This window comes from Euprymna scolopes, chromosome 7, assembly GCF_053919585.1.
Source record: "Euprymna scolopes isolate OS-2025 chromosome 7, ASM5391958v1, whole genome shotgun sequence".
Lineage (NCBI taxonomy): Eukaryota > Metazoa > Mollusca > Cephalopoda > Sepiida > Sepiolidae > Euprymna > Euprymna scolopes.
The window spans coordinates 160,167,829-160,183,440 of record NC_136488.1 but is presented as its reverse complement, the minus strand read 5'-3'; the positions used below and the strand labels follow the sequence as shown (position 1 = coordinate 160,183,440).

The 15,612-nt window shown below is 33.9% G+C and overlaps 1 protein-coding gene across 1 annotated transcript in view; it reads right to left on the bottom strand.

The window, feature by feature from the left end:
* The window catches only part of LOC145280215 (tight junction protein ZO-1-like), a 737,272-nt gene that overhangs the window by 444,438 nt on the left and 277,222 nt on the right, over positions 1-15,612 (bottom strand). The window contains exon 3 of the mRNA XM_080131991.1: positions 704-917. Within this exon, the coding sequence (XP_079988117.1) occupies positions 704-917 (214 nt within the window). The remainder of the gene's footprint in view (positions 1-703; positions 918-15,612) is intronic.

The window sequence follows — 15,612 nt, the reverse complement described above, 5'->3', positions numbered from 1 at the left end:
GAACTGAGTATGTTTCTGAAATGTGGAAAGAAGACGGAAACGGTTATTCTGATCAAAAATGTATAGTAGGGAAAACAGAAAAAGAATTGTATAAAAAATGAAACACAAACGAAGTTCATGACATAGTTATCACTGGTGATACTGGAGGCAGGAGTAGTAGATATTATGATTCGAGTAATAATGACTTCAACATTCTCTTTAGAAGTTTTAGTTAGGAAAAACTGTTTAGTCTAAGAAAATGCAAGAAATTTTGAAGGGAGATGGAAATGAATGTATATATTCTGGAAACATGCATGAGGACTTAGTCTAATTGGCTGAGCAGCAGATGAGCATACAAAGCAACAGATGAGAATACATAGCAGCAGATGAGCATACGAAGCAACTGATGAGCATACGAAGCAACTGATGAGCATACAAAGCAACTGATTGTAGTAATTATTAGTAGTGAAAATTTGGTAAATTGGATTACTTAAGGGGACGACTCATCAAGAACTTGTTCACGTTAGACTTGAAAACGACCATATAGTAATCTGCTCTGATACCCAAAAAAGGTCTGATTTTTTTTTATTCCAGATTCCGATTAATCGTCCCAACACTTATATATCCATCCAAAAAGAAAAAAAAAAATCACTGAAAGTTAGTGCCTTTTCACCAAGTAAAAACACAATACAATGAATGAAGAGAGTTGGAAAGGTGCACTTACGTATTGCTTGATTTCGTTGTTTTGCCAGTAACATTTTCAAGGCTTTGGAGAGCTTGATCTCGCTCCGTTTTCATCAATTGATACTGTCGAAGAGCGGTGTCACGTTCCTCCAAAGCCTTTGCATTTTCTCGTAAGACAGCGTCCCTCTCTTTGAGAGCAAGTTCGAATCCTAGCTGAAGGGCCTGAGAAGGTGGGCAATCATTTGGAAGAGCATCTAGGAGAAAAATAAAATACAAGAATAAAGACATTGATGATAGAAAATTTCTTCTTTGTATTCTAAATCACATAAGATTATTTAACATGATAAAAAAAAACAATCATTAAAAAAAAAGAAAATATAAAGAAATTTGAAATTGCAATGCATTTATTTTTCAGGATCAAAACGATAAGCAAAACTGAAACAAACTTGTTGACATAAAACTTGAAAAACAGTTCTGGAAAAATAAACTGATTTCAAATTTGTTTTTTTTTTATGAATAAATATAAAACTTCTATGTTAACAATACAATCATATTTCAAGTTTTTAACAATACTCAATTCCAATACTAATCCACACAAAAAAAAAACTGTTCGCTGATCAAGAAGAGAACCTCATCTAAACCCTTACACATCTTATCCTTCTGCTTTATCGTTTAGCTAAGAGAAAAGTATAGTATCTGTTCTGATACTAGACTGTATATCTTTATTTCTTTTAATCATTTTCACCCCAAACAAGACATATTGCCACTTGGAACTTGGTGTCGTCTCTTGCATGGAACTGAGGGAGTTGAGCAGTGAGATGTTTGTTTACATTACATTTCAACCTCTGCATATTAGTACAGTCTGGAAAGTAGGGAACAGGGAGGAAATTCTAAAGTTTAAAAGCCTGAGATAAGAAACTATTAAAGTAAAAAGGTTTTCGGCATCCAGGAACTCCAAGAGTATATGGGTGGACTTTTCCTGTTGCTGGATTAGTCAGGGGTATGTACATAAAGGAGGGGGGACGCAACTAGTATGAAATATCACATTGCAGCAATGGTATAGTGGTTCAGATGTGCTAACAGTACTCCATGAAAGGGGCGAATTGTGGGTTTGCTGGGCAATTATTATTTTTGTTCCTAATCCAGAGTGCTCCTATTTGTAGAGATGGAGTTTCTCCACATTAAAAACTGGCATTCTTTCTAAGTTTGTCCTTGTGAGAAGGCAAGTAAATAGAGACTTTTTCTCTTGTCCTTGAGCCAGACTGAATTGAAAAAAAAAATGTTAAAAAAACAAACAAAAAACAGTATTTGCTCCCAAATCAACCACTACTGCTTTTTTGAAACGAGGAAAGGTAAAGTACTTTGACGAACAAAAAATATCTATATAACTTTTGTCTGTTGTTGTGTGTCCACCTTACAGATAATAATGAACTTTGCCACTAATTACAAAAACCTTAGATTATATTGTCTCCGTGTTAGCCCACGATTATTTACAAGTCTTCAACTTATGGCAGTCGAGCTGACGTATACCCATACTCTTCATTTCTGGTATTTGCTTTTTTGTTCAATATTTTTTGTTTCCATTAATTACTGAGTTTTTCTTATGGATTCTTATAGGACGACAATAATAACAAGAGAATATGGCTTTTCGTTTGAGAATTGTATAACAGTAATTCTGACATTTCTTGATGTAGGAAAATAATCCCCAAACTATTAGGCTTTAAATCTAACATAATATAAAAAACAGAATCAATATGCACAACAGGTAACACACTATCATCTTTACTGTCAGCCTTTCATTATTGTTCTGTGTTCTAGAAACATATTATAATGTTTTTATATACTAATATGCCACTAATTATCAAGGCCCAGCTATTGTCAGTTGGTGATAAACAATATTCTGAGAGGATTGAAAATGGGTTAAATGGACAGAATATGATTAAGTGGCCAGCTTTAAAAGAATTTGTTAACATCAAACTTGAAAACGATCATGTTGTATTATGTTTTGAAGCAACCTCATGATATTGTATTCCACAGATAGGAAGTTTGTATTATTTGGATTCTTCAAACTACTGTTCTCATATTGAGTGTAATTTTCACAACTTTTCCGTCAATGTAACCTCTGACCTTCTTCAGGTCTATGTGTTGAACTCAGAAATGTTTCTGCTGAAGTTAGGAATTGAGACGGAATTTCAAACGAAACCCTTTATTTACTTCCCGAGGACCCTTGCAGTCCATGGCACAGTGGTTAGAGTACTTGAAAAAAAATCAATTGTAAAAGTGATAGTCTCCTGAAGGTTGAAAGTTCAATTTTCAGTGTGGGCAACTAAAAAATACAATTGAGAATTACTTATGATCTCTATCCAGTCACGGCTGATGGAACGAGAGCATGCTACCCCCATGAAGTGAATAAAGGGTTCTGTTTGAAATTCTGTTCAAATTCCAGAGTTCAACAGAAATATTCCAGAGTTCGACAGAAACATTCCAGAGTTCAACAAGATACACTTGAAGAAAGTAGGAGGTTACATCGACTGAAACGTTGTGAAAATGACATTCAAGTTGAGAACAATAGTCCCAAGAGTAAAAATAATATGAATAACCAATCCTCATCTCAAAAATTCAGAAAGTAGATAGGAAGTTTTCGGGAAGAAACTTTGTTCATGGTAGTTAAATTTAGTTTTAGGCACAGAGGAAAAGTGAAATTGGCCGGATTTGATTATTTAAGAGGACTGCTTGACAATAATTTGTTAACATTCGACTTAAAAACGAGCATGTTGTAGCCAGCCGGGAAGTAGTCCCATGATAGCATGTTCTAAAGATGGGAAGTTCTTGGAAAAAAACTCTGTTCGTGGAAGTTCTGCTTAGTTTTAGGTGCACAGAAGGGGAAAGGTAAATTTTTTTACAGTGGTTGTAGCTAGACGAGTTTTTGCTGTGAATGTTTCACGGGAGTGGGGGGGGGGAGATTGCTGTTCGATTAAGCAACAGCTATGAAAAAAAAACAAAAAAAAAAAAAACGATCGAGCAGAGAGAAAGAGGCTGCATGGAAAAGAAGAAATCATCCTCCACTAGCTTTCGAAGTTGATTTTGAGCTCTGTTCTCATATTTATACTTAAATACTCATCCCGATCGGATACGAACATTGACTATAGCATTAGTTTTAAATTCTATGCATTTAGAGGGGGTGCATTATATGATTTTGGTGACGCCCCCCCCCACTTAAAGTTTACAACCAAAAAATAATATTGTCCTCATGTTACCCGCCCTGTTGCATAGAATAAATATATTTCATGATCCATAATGATCAGTTCATTAGTTTAGGATTTTATTATTATTGACGCCCATGTGCATGCATTTAAAAAAAATGCATCTCTACTTAGATTGAAAAGGCACTTTGCCCGGTGTGTGCATGAGTTTGTTCCCTATGGACTCCGAAACGGCTGAGTCGATTTTTTTTTTCTGGAACTTCACAAAAAATATACTTTATGTGTTTGGGATTGAATGATGATCGATGAATGTTTCATCCTCCCATATCGTTTTTGTTCTCGAAATCAGTGAAATCACCCATTTTTTAATCAAATCAATTGATTACCTTTTCCAGTTGATGACCCATCATGGTGCACCGGGAAGAAGATTCACATGCTCCCCCTCCCCTGCAGTAACTTAGTCCACAATATATTATCTACATTGCACTGTAGAGAACCTGCTGTTCATTTTATGAAATTATTTTTATATATAACGGCTTAAATTGAAGTTTAAAATGCAAAAGTCAAGTATCATGGTTCAATTGTGTTCTAAAGAAAAACATTAATTTCGAAAGCGCCTCTGTCATATCAAGGAACCTATTGTTGATTTTATATGCCTGGCACTTCTGCCTGTTTTAAAATGCAAAAGTCAAGTATCATGATCCAATTATGCTTTAAACAAAAATATCCATTTTGAATATGCTCCTGTCATATCAAAGAACGTACTGTTTATTTCATATGCCAAACCTTTCTGCTTGTGTAGGAATAAAACTTCTCAAATGCACTTGTTATGTTAGGCTGTGTAAGGAATTATTTTGATCAAAATCGTCTGTTCCTTCTTTCACAGAATTTTTTGGATTATCAATAGTTATTGAAGACATTTCAATACAAAAACTATCTAAGAATACTGCCAGATCCATAAAGTACATTTGTTTTACATTCTATAAAAATTGGTCCAGCCGTTTCGGAGTCCATATGAAACGAACTTACACACACAAAGTTCCTTTTATACAACAGACTCCTTCAGTCTTTGACAGACTATGGATACCCACCATAGGGGTGCCTCCGCATAAAATTTTTGTGCAGGAAGTGCGCAATCTCCAACCACACCTCTCCTGAGTCAACATTGTTAAATACCAGTGGCAAGTGAAGTGTATGTTCAGGACGACTGGAAACAAATGCTGAGATAAGCAGAGAGCACATACAGCGCTTAGAATTCCCAAATGGTCACCCATCTGGTACTAACCAGGCTCAACGTTGCTTAACCGGTGATCTGACAAGAGTCGCTGTATCAACGTGATTATACCATATATCCTTTTATATAATAGCATAAGATGGATAGATTTAACAACTAGCACACATGCATTTTAATAGCCTTTGATATTATACTTTTTAAGATACACACAAAGTTTCTAGCAAACTACAACACTCTCTTATATATGTTATTCCCTATAAAAAAAAACAGAAAGGTTAATTAATTATGGGATTATTGGAATCAGTGTATTTTCAATAAAAAAATATATAAATACAAACAAAACACGATTTCAGGGTTTTGGTTTTAATACAAAAAAAAAATTATCACTTCAAAGAAAAAAGCTTGTCTAATTTTTTTTGAAGTTGATACAACCTTCGCGTTGCTATCACCAATTTAAAAGCCTTTGAAAGTCTAAGAAATCCAGTTATATTTTTGTAGTATATTTTATTATCAGATGTTTTAAGAAAACATTCTACAAGAGTTTGGCTTAAATTGGATTTCTGGAAACGCACACAAAATAAACAAATTAAATTAAATAAATAAAACAGACTTTAGAAAAAAATAAATAAATAAAAATAAAAAAAGAAATAAAAAAAGAAATCCGACAATCAAAGTTGAATACAAATTTACAAATCCGTATAACCTGGAAAACTAAATAATTTATGAAAATCAAACTATTTTTGGTTATGGAATATGAAACAACCTCAATACACATAATATACATTTCTCTTTTGTTTTTTTACTTCAAATAGTCACCACTCATCAAGGCCCGGAAACCACTCAAGGACAAAGATTAATGAATACCGTAATGGAAATTTGATAATCTATTATATAAAAGCGAAAATGTGTGTGTGTGTGTGTGCACTTTTTTGTATGTCTGGTAATGTTTTTTTCAGGGGATGGGGGCTTGCGGAGGGGGGGGGGGTACTACGTCTTACAACTTTTTATATACTCCCTAGAGTATAATATCTCCGATTTATGAAAGAAGGTCGTCTATCTTTTATTGAGCAACTTTTACACGCTATATTCGCATTATTCTTACTCTCCGCATGTTTGTTTGGCTTTTCCGTATAAAAGTGAAACTGAACCGTAGCAAATGGAGCTCCCTAGCACTCATGCCACGGAGGTCCAGAAAGCTATAAGCTTTGATCAATGCAGGGAAAACCCTTCATATCAAACAATTGCTATTCATTTGTACACTCTCCTTTTTGTAAGGAGTTGGTTTTCCCCAACATCTTGGAGAAACTGGCTTGCAGCCAAAGTTAAGTGCAGGATTTTATTTCTGTATAGCATGATGTTAAATTTACGCACCTGTGTGAACTCATTCACTTAACTTTTTAATCGTTTAATTTCAACCATTCTCACTTCCTCTGCCCTCTTAGAGTCGCAGTAAGTTATCAAGTTATCACTTTCTTTTCCACCTTTGTCTCAAGGCTTTGGGTTCAAGCCTACTTACCTACCAAAACTTCTTTTTTCCTACACACACACACACACACCCGGGCAACGTCGGGCACCCTCACTAGTCTATAATATAAAGGGCAAAAATCTGTTTAAATGTATGTATAAATGTATCTATGTCTGCCTAAAACTTTCGACAGAGGAAATGGATTTTCATGAGATTGGTATCATTTTGAAGCTCGACCCTTCGGACGACAAATATCAAAAGACTGGCCGAAAACGTTAACTCCTTCACCCTCAACTGAACACTTTTGTACAGGGAGAGTCGTTTTTTCTCGCTGGCAGATTTTGCAAGTCATTCAACCCTCACTTCCATGACGTCACATAAAAGGCGTTATTTTGACTGCCCGTGACGTCAAAACCACAGTGGGCACATCGGTAAGACCGTTTTTTTTTGGGGGGGGGGGTTCCACCTGTTTTTCCTTCGGCGCGTTACGAGTTTGAGCCTGCTTACTTCTATTTTTTTTTTTTTTTCGCTCAATCAACACCCTTACACACACCTCCACTTTCTTTTCCGCCTTCGCGTCACGGGTTTGAGCCTGTCTGCTTACTACAACTTTTTTTGCTCAACACACACCTCCGGACAACGCCGGGCACCCAGACTAGTTTATTTTAAAGGACATCTCTTCAAGAACATGTTCACATTGAACTTGAAAACGAACATTTCATAGTCAGCTGGGAAGCAGTCCCATGGTATTGTATTTCACAGACGATCAGCTCAAGAAAAAACAAAAAAAAAAAACTCTACTCATAGAATTTTCACTTAGATCACAAACCAATCTAATAATAGTAAAAGCCAGCAGAGTCTGCCAAACGTGCACCTAGTGAGATATTCACTCAGGTGGGCTGAAACAGTTTCGTCTGGAGGAAGAAGTTTCCAGGGATCACTTAATAATAGAGAGACATTATGTATGGTAATATGTTCAAGTTATCATTTTGTAGGATACACTTTGTACAGTAGAAATTTTTACAAGGAAACTGTCACTTGTATTTTAAATAGTCAACTAAATATAGAGCAACAGACACCCATAAGCCTGCCAGCAGCATTAACCCTAGGCAGATTGAATTGGCTTCCTCTGAAGGAGAAAGTGTCTAGGGAATATCAAATTGACAAGCGATCCCCAATCGCATGCATAGATGAACAAGATTAACAAGTCGAAGATGGAAAGATTGGTAAGATTGTTACATTAAGTAAAAGCTCATTTTAGAATAGAATTTTAATTAAACCAGGAATCCAAATCATATGAACTACACCAAAAACCATAAAAAAACGTCACAAATAACTCAAAATACATTGTACACACAACTAATGCTGGCATTTGTTGGATTCCAGATAAAGAGTGCAACAGAAATTAAACAAAATGATATGAACAGAAAAGAACCATTAAAAGAAATCATTATTAAAACCCCTTTTCTTGCATATGCTCGATTTCAGTCACACTTTCAATTTTTATGAAGCCACACTAATAAAACAATACACAATAAAAACAAATCTCTGCCAAATTACTGAATATGCTTCCATTTCCCAATCTAACCACATTTTTGATGATCCTCATTTCTATGCTATGATTGATGGCTTGTTAAAGGATGACAATGTCAGGAGTAAAAGGCATCCAACTGATGTTTATTACTTTACGGATGCACTTCTGATGAAAGCTTTCCAGAGCTTTAAGATGCCTTCGATGTGTAGTCAATGTTTCCAATGCATACAGTAAACAAGTCGGGACACATGCCTCATATACACTGACTTTTGTCTTCATGCGGATTTCTCTATCCAACCAGACACGTTTTTTAAGTCTGAAAGCAGAACTATCCTGGGCTATCCTGTGAGTTATTTCAGCATCTAATGTTCCATCTCTGCTCAGCAAACTACCAAGATATTTAAAGATACCAGTGACCTTCAATCTTCTCTCATTGACCAAAATAACTGGTTCCACATAGGGCATACCAGTTGGAGGCAAATACCTAAGAACAGTTTTTCTCAAGCTAATGGTCAGACCGAAAGCATAATTTCAAATATAGCCAGGTTTGCCATTTTTGCCTTACTTATTTAATAACTAATGAATAACTACTTATCAAGGCCTATAAGCCACTTGAAGAGACGGGTTAATGAATGTGTCAGGAAGACAGTGAAAAAAACATTGCGAGGATTGGTAACAATGGTTGAAACTGTGCAGAAGTTCGATTACTTGAGAGAGCAAGAATTTTTTTTAGCATTAGACTATAGACAGATTCGATAATAAATTTCACAATCATTTTTGTAATCCAATTATATTTGTTACAAATAAGCATGAATCTCTGATTTGGCCACCAGGTTTCAGTCATGAATGTGCAACAGTCTTTGTTTTATTTGTGTTCAATGATATGAGACACTTTAGTGGTCGTCTCATCAGTAATAGATGTGATGGACAAGCATAGACTAAGGTTTATTTGTACCAAATGTGGTGTGATTACAGAAAAGATATTTTATTGCCATTTAATGATATGATCCAAACATGCACCTTCGCATTGTGGGCACAGCCGGATACAACTGATTCGAGCTGAGGTGTCCCTCTTCAGGTCAGGAATAGTTTGAGATTGTTTTGATAGACATCTCATTTGAGAGAACCCTACCGATAGAAATCTGAGAGGTTGAGATCAGGTGAGTGTGAAACCTATTGAGGAATACACTTTTTACCGATGAGACAATATCAAAGTATCCCCCATAGCTATTTAAAAAAAAAAGTCACTTGAAGTGTGGAGAGCTGCCTCATGTTGAAACAAAGGATATATTCACAAAACAAAAAGGAAAGAAATAATAAAGAGGTCAAGTCCAATATCCAACAAAACTAAAAGCTATTTTTTTTTTTTTTCAGAAAGATTATTAAAGCAGAATAATGGAGTCGGCACATAAAGCGGTTAACCACTTTACTTGTTCATTTATTGATACTACAGAGTGACCTCCCTCCGTAAAACCTACCACCCACCTTTAAAATCGTTAATATCATTCATGTAGTCGGTACAAATAAAATTCAGTCTCCACCTGACTTGTCCACCAAGCTCCAGTTAAAGAAGGTCCTACAGCTTTTGTTTCATTGCCATTTAGTGATATGATCAAAACATGCACTTCTGCATTGCAAGCACACCTGGATGCAACTGATTTGGGCTTTGATGGTTCTCTTCAGTACAGACGAAAGATGTGGAACACTATGGGAGTGCTAACATCAATCAATGTTTGATTACATTTCAGATGCTTCATGACAATAATTTGTTGACATTGAATTTAAAGATGACCAATGAGGGAAGCAATCCAATGGCAACGTGTTCCACAGGAGGAAGCCTTTGCAAAAACTGTTTATAGAAATTCAGAATCACATCTCCTACTGATGAGACGATCACTACAGTGTTCCCGCATATCACTGAATGAAGATAAAAGTATTATGCAAAATATTTCAATAGAGCTATACCCGACTTGACTATACCTGACTTGTCCACCAAATTTCTCTCAAAGAAGGTGCAACAGTGTTTGTTTTATTGCCATTTAGTGATATAATTCAAACGTGCACCTCTGCATTGCAAGCGCACTTGGATGCAACTGATTTGAGTTGTCATGGGTCTCTTCAGTTCAAGAATAGTTTGGGATTGTTTTGATAGTTGTTATCTTTGAGATAAAAATTTAAGGGGTTGTGGTCCAGTGAGTGTAAAGCCCATCCATCCAGGATCACATCGTCTACTGATGAAACGATTACCAAAGTGTTCCTGTATATCACTGAATGAAGATAAAAAGTATTTTGTAAAAGATTTGGATAGAGTTGAACAACTGGATGTGTTTGTCAAGTCACTAAGTGTAGCCACGATGAAGAAGGAACATCAGAATCTTTTAAAATCTTCTGCTCATCATCTTTTGTTGCGATTCATATATGTACGTTTCACTGATGTTGCAAACACATTTCTTAACCATCTGCATCATTTTTTTTCTTTTAATTCAATTTTCAAGTTTACGCTTTTAAGAGATGTACAACTAAGAAAAAAATGAATAATTAGTTTTAAAACAAAATTAAAAATAGACACTAGGCATATGGATGAAGAAAAGAAAAATATGGCCGAATTTGGCGAGAAACTTTTGTCCAAATTACACAACTTCTGAGGCATAGATTTGCATTATCGTAGTCATAAAACGCAGACAACTCGCAGTAAAATGTTTATAGCAATGAAAATTAGCAAGATTGGAAACAAAATCACCCCCCTTCACTGTTGAGGTCCCTAAATGCCAAAAAGCTTTCTACTTTAATAGTTTCTTCCAACGAACAGCTAGTCTTTGGAATTCCCTTCCTGCTACCTGCTTCTCTGACTGTACTGATATGCAGAAGTTTAAATGTAACGTAAACTAACATCTTGTTAATCTTTCCTAAGCATAGTCCTAAATAGTAGTCCCTTACGTCATAGTGGTGATATGCCTTGTTTGATGCTAATGTGAGCAAAAAAAAGACAACTTTTGTTGCAATTCATATATGTATGCTAATTGATTCTGTAAACACTTGTCTTAAACATCTGCATCTTTTTTTTAAATTCAATTTTTAAGTTGATGTCTTTAAGGGATGTATAAATAAAAAAAAATGAATAATTAGTTTTAAAAAAATATATAGGAAAAACAGAGAATGAAGGTGTGTGTGTGGAGGGGGAGGTAATGAAATGTAATTAAAAAAATCAATTGAAAGTTGACAAGAAAGAATTGATACAAAAAAGAAAAGAAAGGAGAAAGAGTTTGTGTGAGAAAATAAAAAGAGACGTATAAAGAATAAAAAACAAACAAATGACAATAGATGACGAATCAAGGAAGAAGAAAAAGAATGATACAAAAATGGATAACGTGAAAACGAAAAATAAAACGGAAGACTGAAGAATATTTTCAAAAAAAAAAAAAAAAAAAATGTTATGTTTCTGAAAAGACTACCGAGTGAATAAAAATTGGAAAAGAATGTTCAAGGAAATATCTTAATTCCAGCAACGTTATGAGACAATATTGAACAAGAATTAGAAAAAACGAAAGAAAACGAAAAAAAAAAAAGGGGGGGGAGGGGGGATGAAAAAAGAAAAGAACCGTAAGAAATAAATAAATGAAAGAAAGGGAAACGGAAAAATGAAAATAAAGCAAAAAGAAAGGAAAGGAAATAAAAAGTGGAAGAAAAATAGGAAGAAAAAGGAAGGAAAATGAAGGAACAAAATAGAATAAAAAAGAAAAAAAGGAATAGAAAGGAAAAGGAAGATAAGTAAAAAAAAAAATGGAAAACAAAAATAAAAAAAATAAACAAGTAGAACAATGCAAAGCATTTCAATGTTTTTAATGTAATTATTAGGGCTATGACAACAGTATATTCTTTTCATTGTTTTGACTCTCGCCATAGACACAATCAACCGAAAACCACATCACTCGACATAAAAACATAAGATATCAATGGATAGATAGCTGAGAATCAAAACAAGGAAAAGAATGTGCTGTTGCCATAGCTCTAGTAATTATTTGATAATTGTCTCAATAATCTGTCCATCAGATCATGATTCCTCGCATAAATCTGGATAAGTTTCTACAGATGACAAGCAAGTGTTTATGCATAAAATCCCTTTTTCACACGACCGAACAACAAAAAAGATATGTTTATTCGCTGAATTTGCACAAAAGTTGTCGATTCATGGAAAATACATGTAATGTAGTTGTTATATTTTTAACACAGACTCGACGTTGTGTTTAAAAATTTCGCAAAGAAACAAAGCAATTAAAATTCGACACGAGTTTTTTTATTTGTTCTGTTGCAAGAAAGGGTATTTATTGCCGGTCGTTTCACCACTAAGCTTCTGACACAGTCAACAGAATATGATTGCATTCCTGCTTTTCCCTCTCTAGGTCAGTTAACAATTTCTTAGTCTGCAGTATAACCAGTTGCTATGTGTCTAATTTGTTCGACGGTTTACAGTCGTCTGACGTCTTGCAAAAGTTCGGAGCATTGACGAGTCTGACATCTTGTTCAAAGTGCCTTTTGTGCCAACATGCATTTTCTCTCCGCTTTTATTTTCCTTTTCTATTCCTCCGCTTGTATATACTTGTCATTGTCATGCATATACATGTGTTCATCTAATCTAGTTTTTCTATCGTTCATTAAATTGATGCGTATATAACAATTGCGACAACAAATACAGTTTAACAACAGACATGTAACATTATAATAATAATAATACTTCTCTTGGGTTGTAACATCGGGTCAATCAGAGAAACATATCTGGTTCATCTTTGATCTTATTTAATGGATCATTGGAAAAGCTGCAAAGATGACTCATCTCAATGAATCAACAAATCTCGGGTTGTCTTTTCAGCAACTTTATTTACCGATGTTTCCTCATTGGAAAGCTTCAACACAGGTCCTAGACTAACGCATTCTGATCCCATCTACTGGGAACCATCACTGTCCGTGGACCGTCTGTCTCTCTTTCTCAACTGACTCTGCTTGCTCTCTCTCTCTCTCTCTCTCTCTCTCTCTCTCTCTCCCACTCCCAATCCTTGACTAAAACATGGATACATCTTTTCCAGGTGCTACTCTAAACCCACGTCACTTTAAATGACTTCTACATAAAACTACGTCAGACTCTAGAGGTCAACCTATTTTTTAATTATTGTTTATGTTCAAAGATCTTTTTTATTAAAACATCTTAAGATAAATAATTTTATCCATAAAAATTTATTTCACTATGATAACATTCTACTTTTACAAAAACTAGCATTTACGCCCGGCATTGCCCGGGTGTTTGGAGGTGTATGTTGAGCAAAAAAAAAAAAAAAAAGCGGTCAATTTGTTTAACTTTGACCCCTATTTTGATCCCTTAACATTTATTCTTTTAGTTTCAAATCAAGTTATTAAGTTAGATCCATGTCCAAGGAACCTATATCTAAAATGTCAAGTGTTTAGACCCAAAATTGGCGGAGGAGTTTGGTAGAGTTCTCAAAACTTAAATCGTTGAACTTTGACCCCTTAACAGCCAAATTTCTGGCCGTGAACTGATTACAAAGATTTTCCCAAATCTCAGTACCGTGTATATCAAATTTCGAGTTTGTAGACTTAAAATTGACAGAGTTATTGCGTGGGGAAATGTACACAGACACACACACATAGACAGAAAGACACTTTCACAGATATCGATCATAATAATTGTCAACTAGCATACCTTCGGCGCTGCCCTGCTAATATCTAACATTTTAACCAACAAGCAATTCCGTTGTACTTCTTGCATACCCAATGCTTGCAGGTACCACAAAAAAATTTAATTTCAATTAGAAAGGAACATTTTTTTTAAATACATTTAATTTTAGATATTCAGCAATTAAGATAGTCAGTGAGAAGCAATGTGAGCAGCATGGTGGCCACTTAGAAGCTCTCCCCATGGCAAACCTGAAAAAATTTGGACAGTGCAAAATTCCAGAAAAAAAATTAAAGGTAATGGAAATTAAAAACAAAATAGAAAAAATAAATAAATTAAAAAAAAAAAATAAATTAATAAAAAATAAATTAAAAAAAATTAATTAAAAAAAATAAATTAAAAGAAATAAATTAAAAAGAAATAAATTAAAAAAAATTTTTTTTTAAATTAATTAAAAAAAAATACATTAAAAAAATACATAAAAAAAAATAAATTAAAAAAAAAATAAATTAAAAAAAAAATAAAAAAAAAATAATAAAAAAAATAAATTGAAAAAATAAATTAAAAAAATAAATTAAAAAAAAATTTAAAAAAATAAATTAAAAAAAAAATAAATTAAAAAAAAATAAATTAAAAAAATAAATAAAAAAAGAAGAAGGAAAATGTTGCAATATTTCAAGAGGTTTTTATTTGTTGGAAATTACAAAAATTGATTTGATTTGCATTTACTTTAATCTAATATATATATTTCTGTCTGTCTGTCTCCATATTTTCAAACTATCTCTTTCGAAACTAAAAGTCGAAGAGTGGTGCTAGGGGCCTCAAATGATTGGATTTTTTATGGACCGTTTTTTAATGGGTCTTAAGTTGGTTAAAATAGTTTTTAGGGGATCAAAAAGGGGTCAAAATTGTTATACATTTTGTACATGCATCTTAGTTCATTTTTAATCGGTTCATATGTGTGTCACGTTGGTGCAGTGGTAACGTCACCAGCTTTGAATGCTACAGTTTTGCTTTCGGTTTCGATTCTAGCTGATGGCACCTAAATACTTTTTATTTTACTTTTGAAATCACAACTCTATAATAATATATACAAAATCTGGAAAAATTAAAATATCATATTTAAGCATATTTTACGGCCGGGCAAAGCCCCCCCCCCATCCCTGCTAGTTTTATATATTTATCCTAAAATATTTTTGGCGTGAAAATAAATACTTTCACTGTATTTAATTTTTCTCATCCTTAACTTAATTTATTTTTGAACTGAAATTCTATGAAAATGGAAATGTATACACCTGGTCAACACTATTATCTTCCATCATAAAATAAATAGCAGTGTGTATTTATTTGTAAATATATAAATATCTACCCCATTATAAAAAAAAGTCTTCCCAAAGAAGGAAATACTCAAATTTATTTCCATTATTAGATGTTTTTTTTCTTTTCTCTTTCTGTTTTCTTTATATTGATTTAAACGATTTCGTCTTTCCCTTTTCTCTAACCTTCAGTTTGAAACTTCCTTCTTATTTCTTTGAGGTTTCTTTCTTTCAATTTCATGTTTAACTTCCACTAATATCTTGAATGTGACCATCCATTTTTGTCTCCATTCCACTACAAATTGGAGGTCTTCATCTAGTGTTTCTGCCAATTCCTTACATACGTGTTCATTCATTTTTCCCTTATGCCTGTTATAGAGTGTGGCGTCATCAGCAAATATACCCATCTCAGAGACAATTTTATTAGGGAGGTCATTTATGAATATCAAGAATAATGAAGGTCTAAGGATCGACTTCTGAGGTACACCTGCATTTATATCATATTATTTGG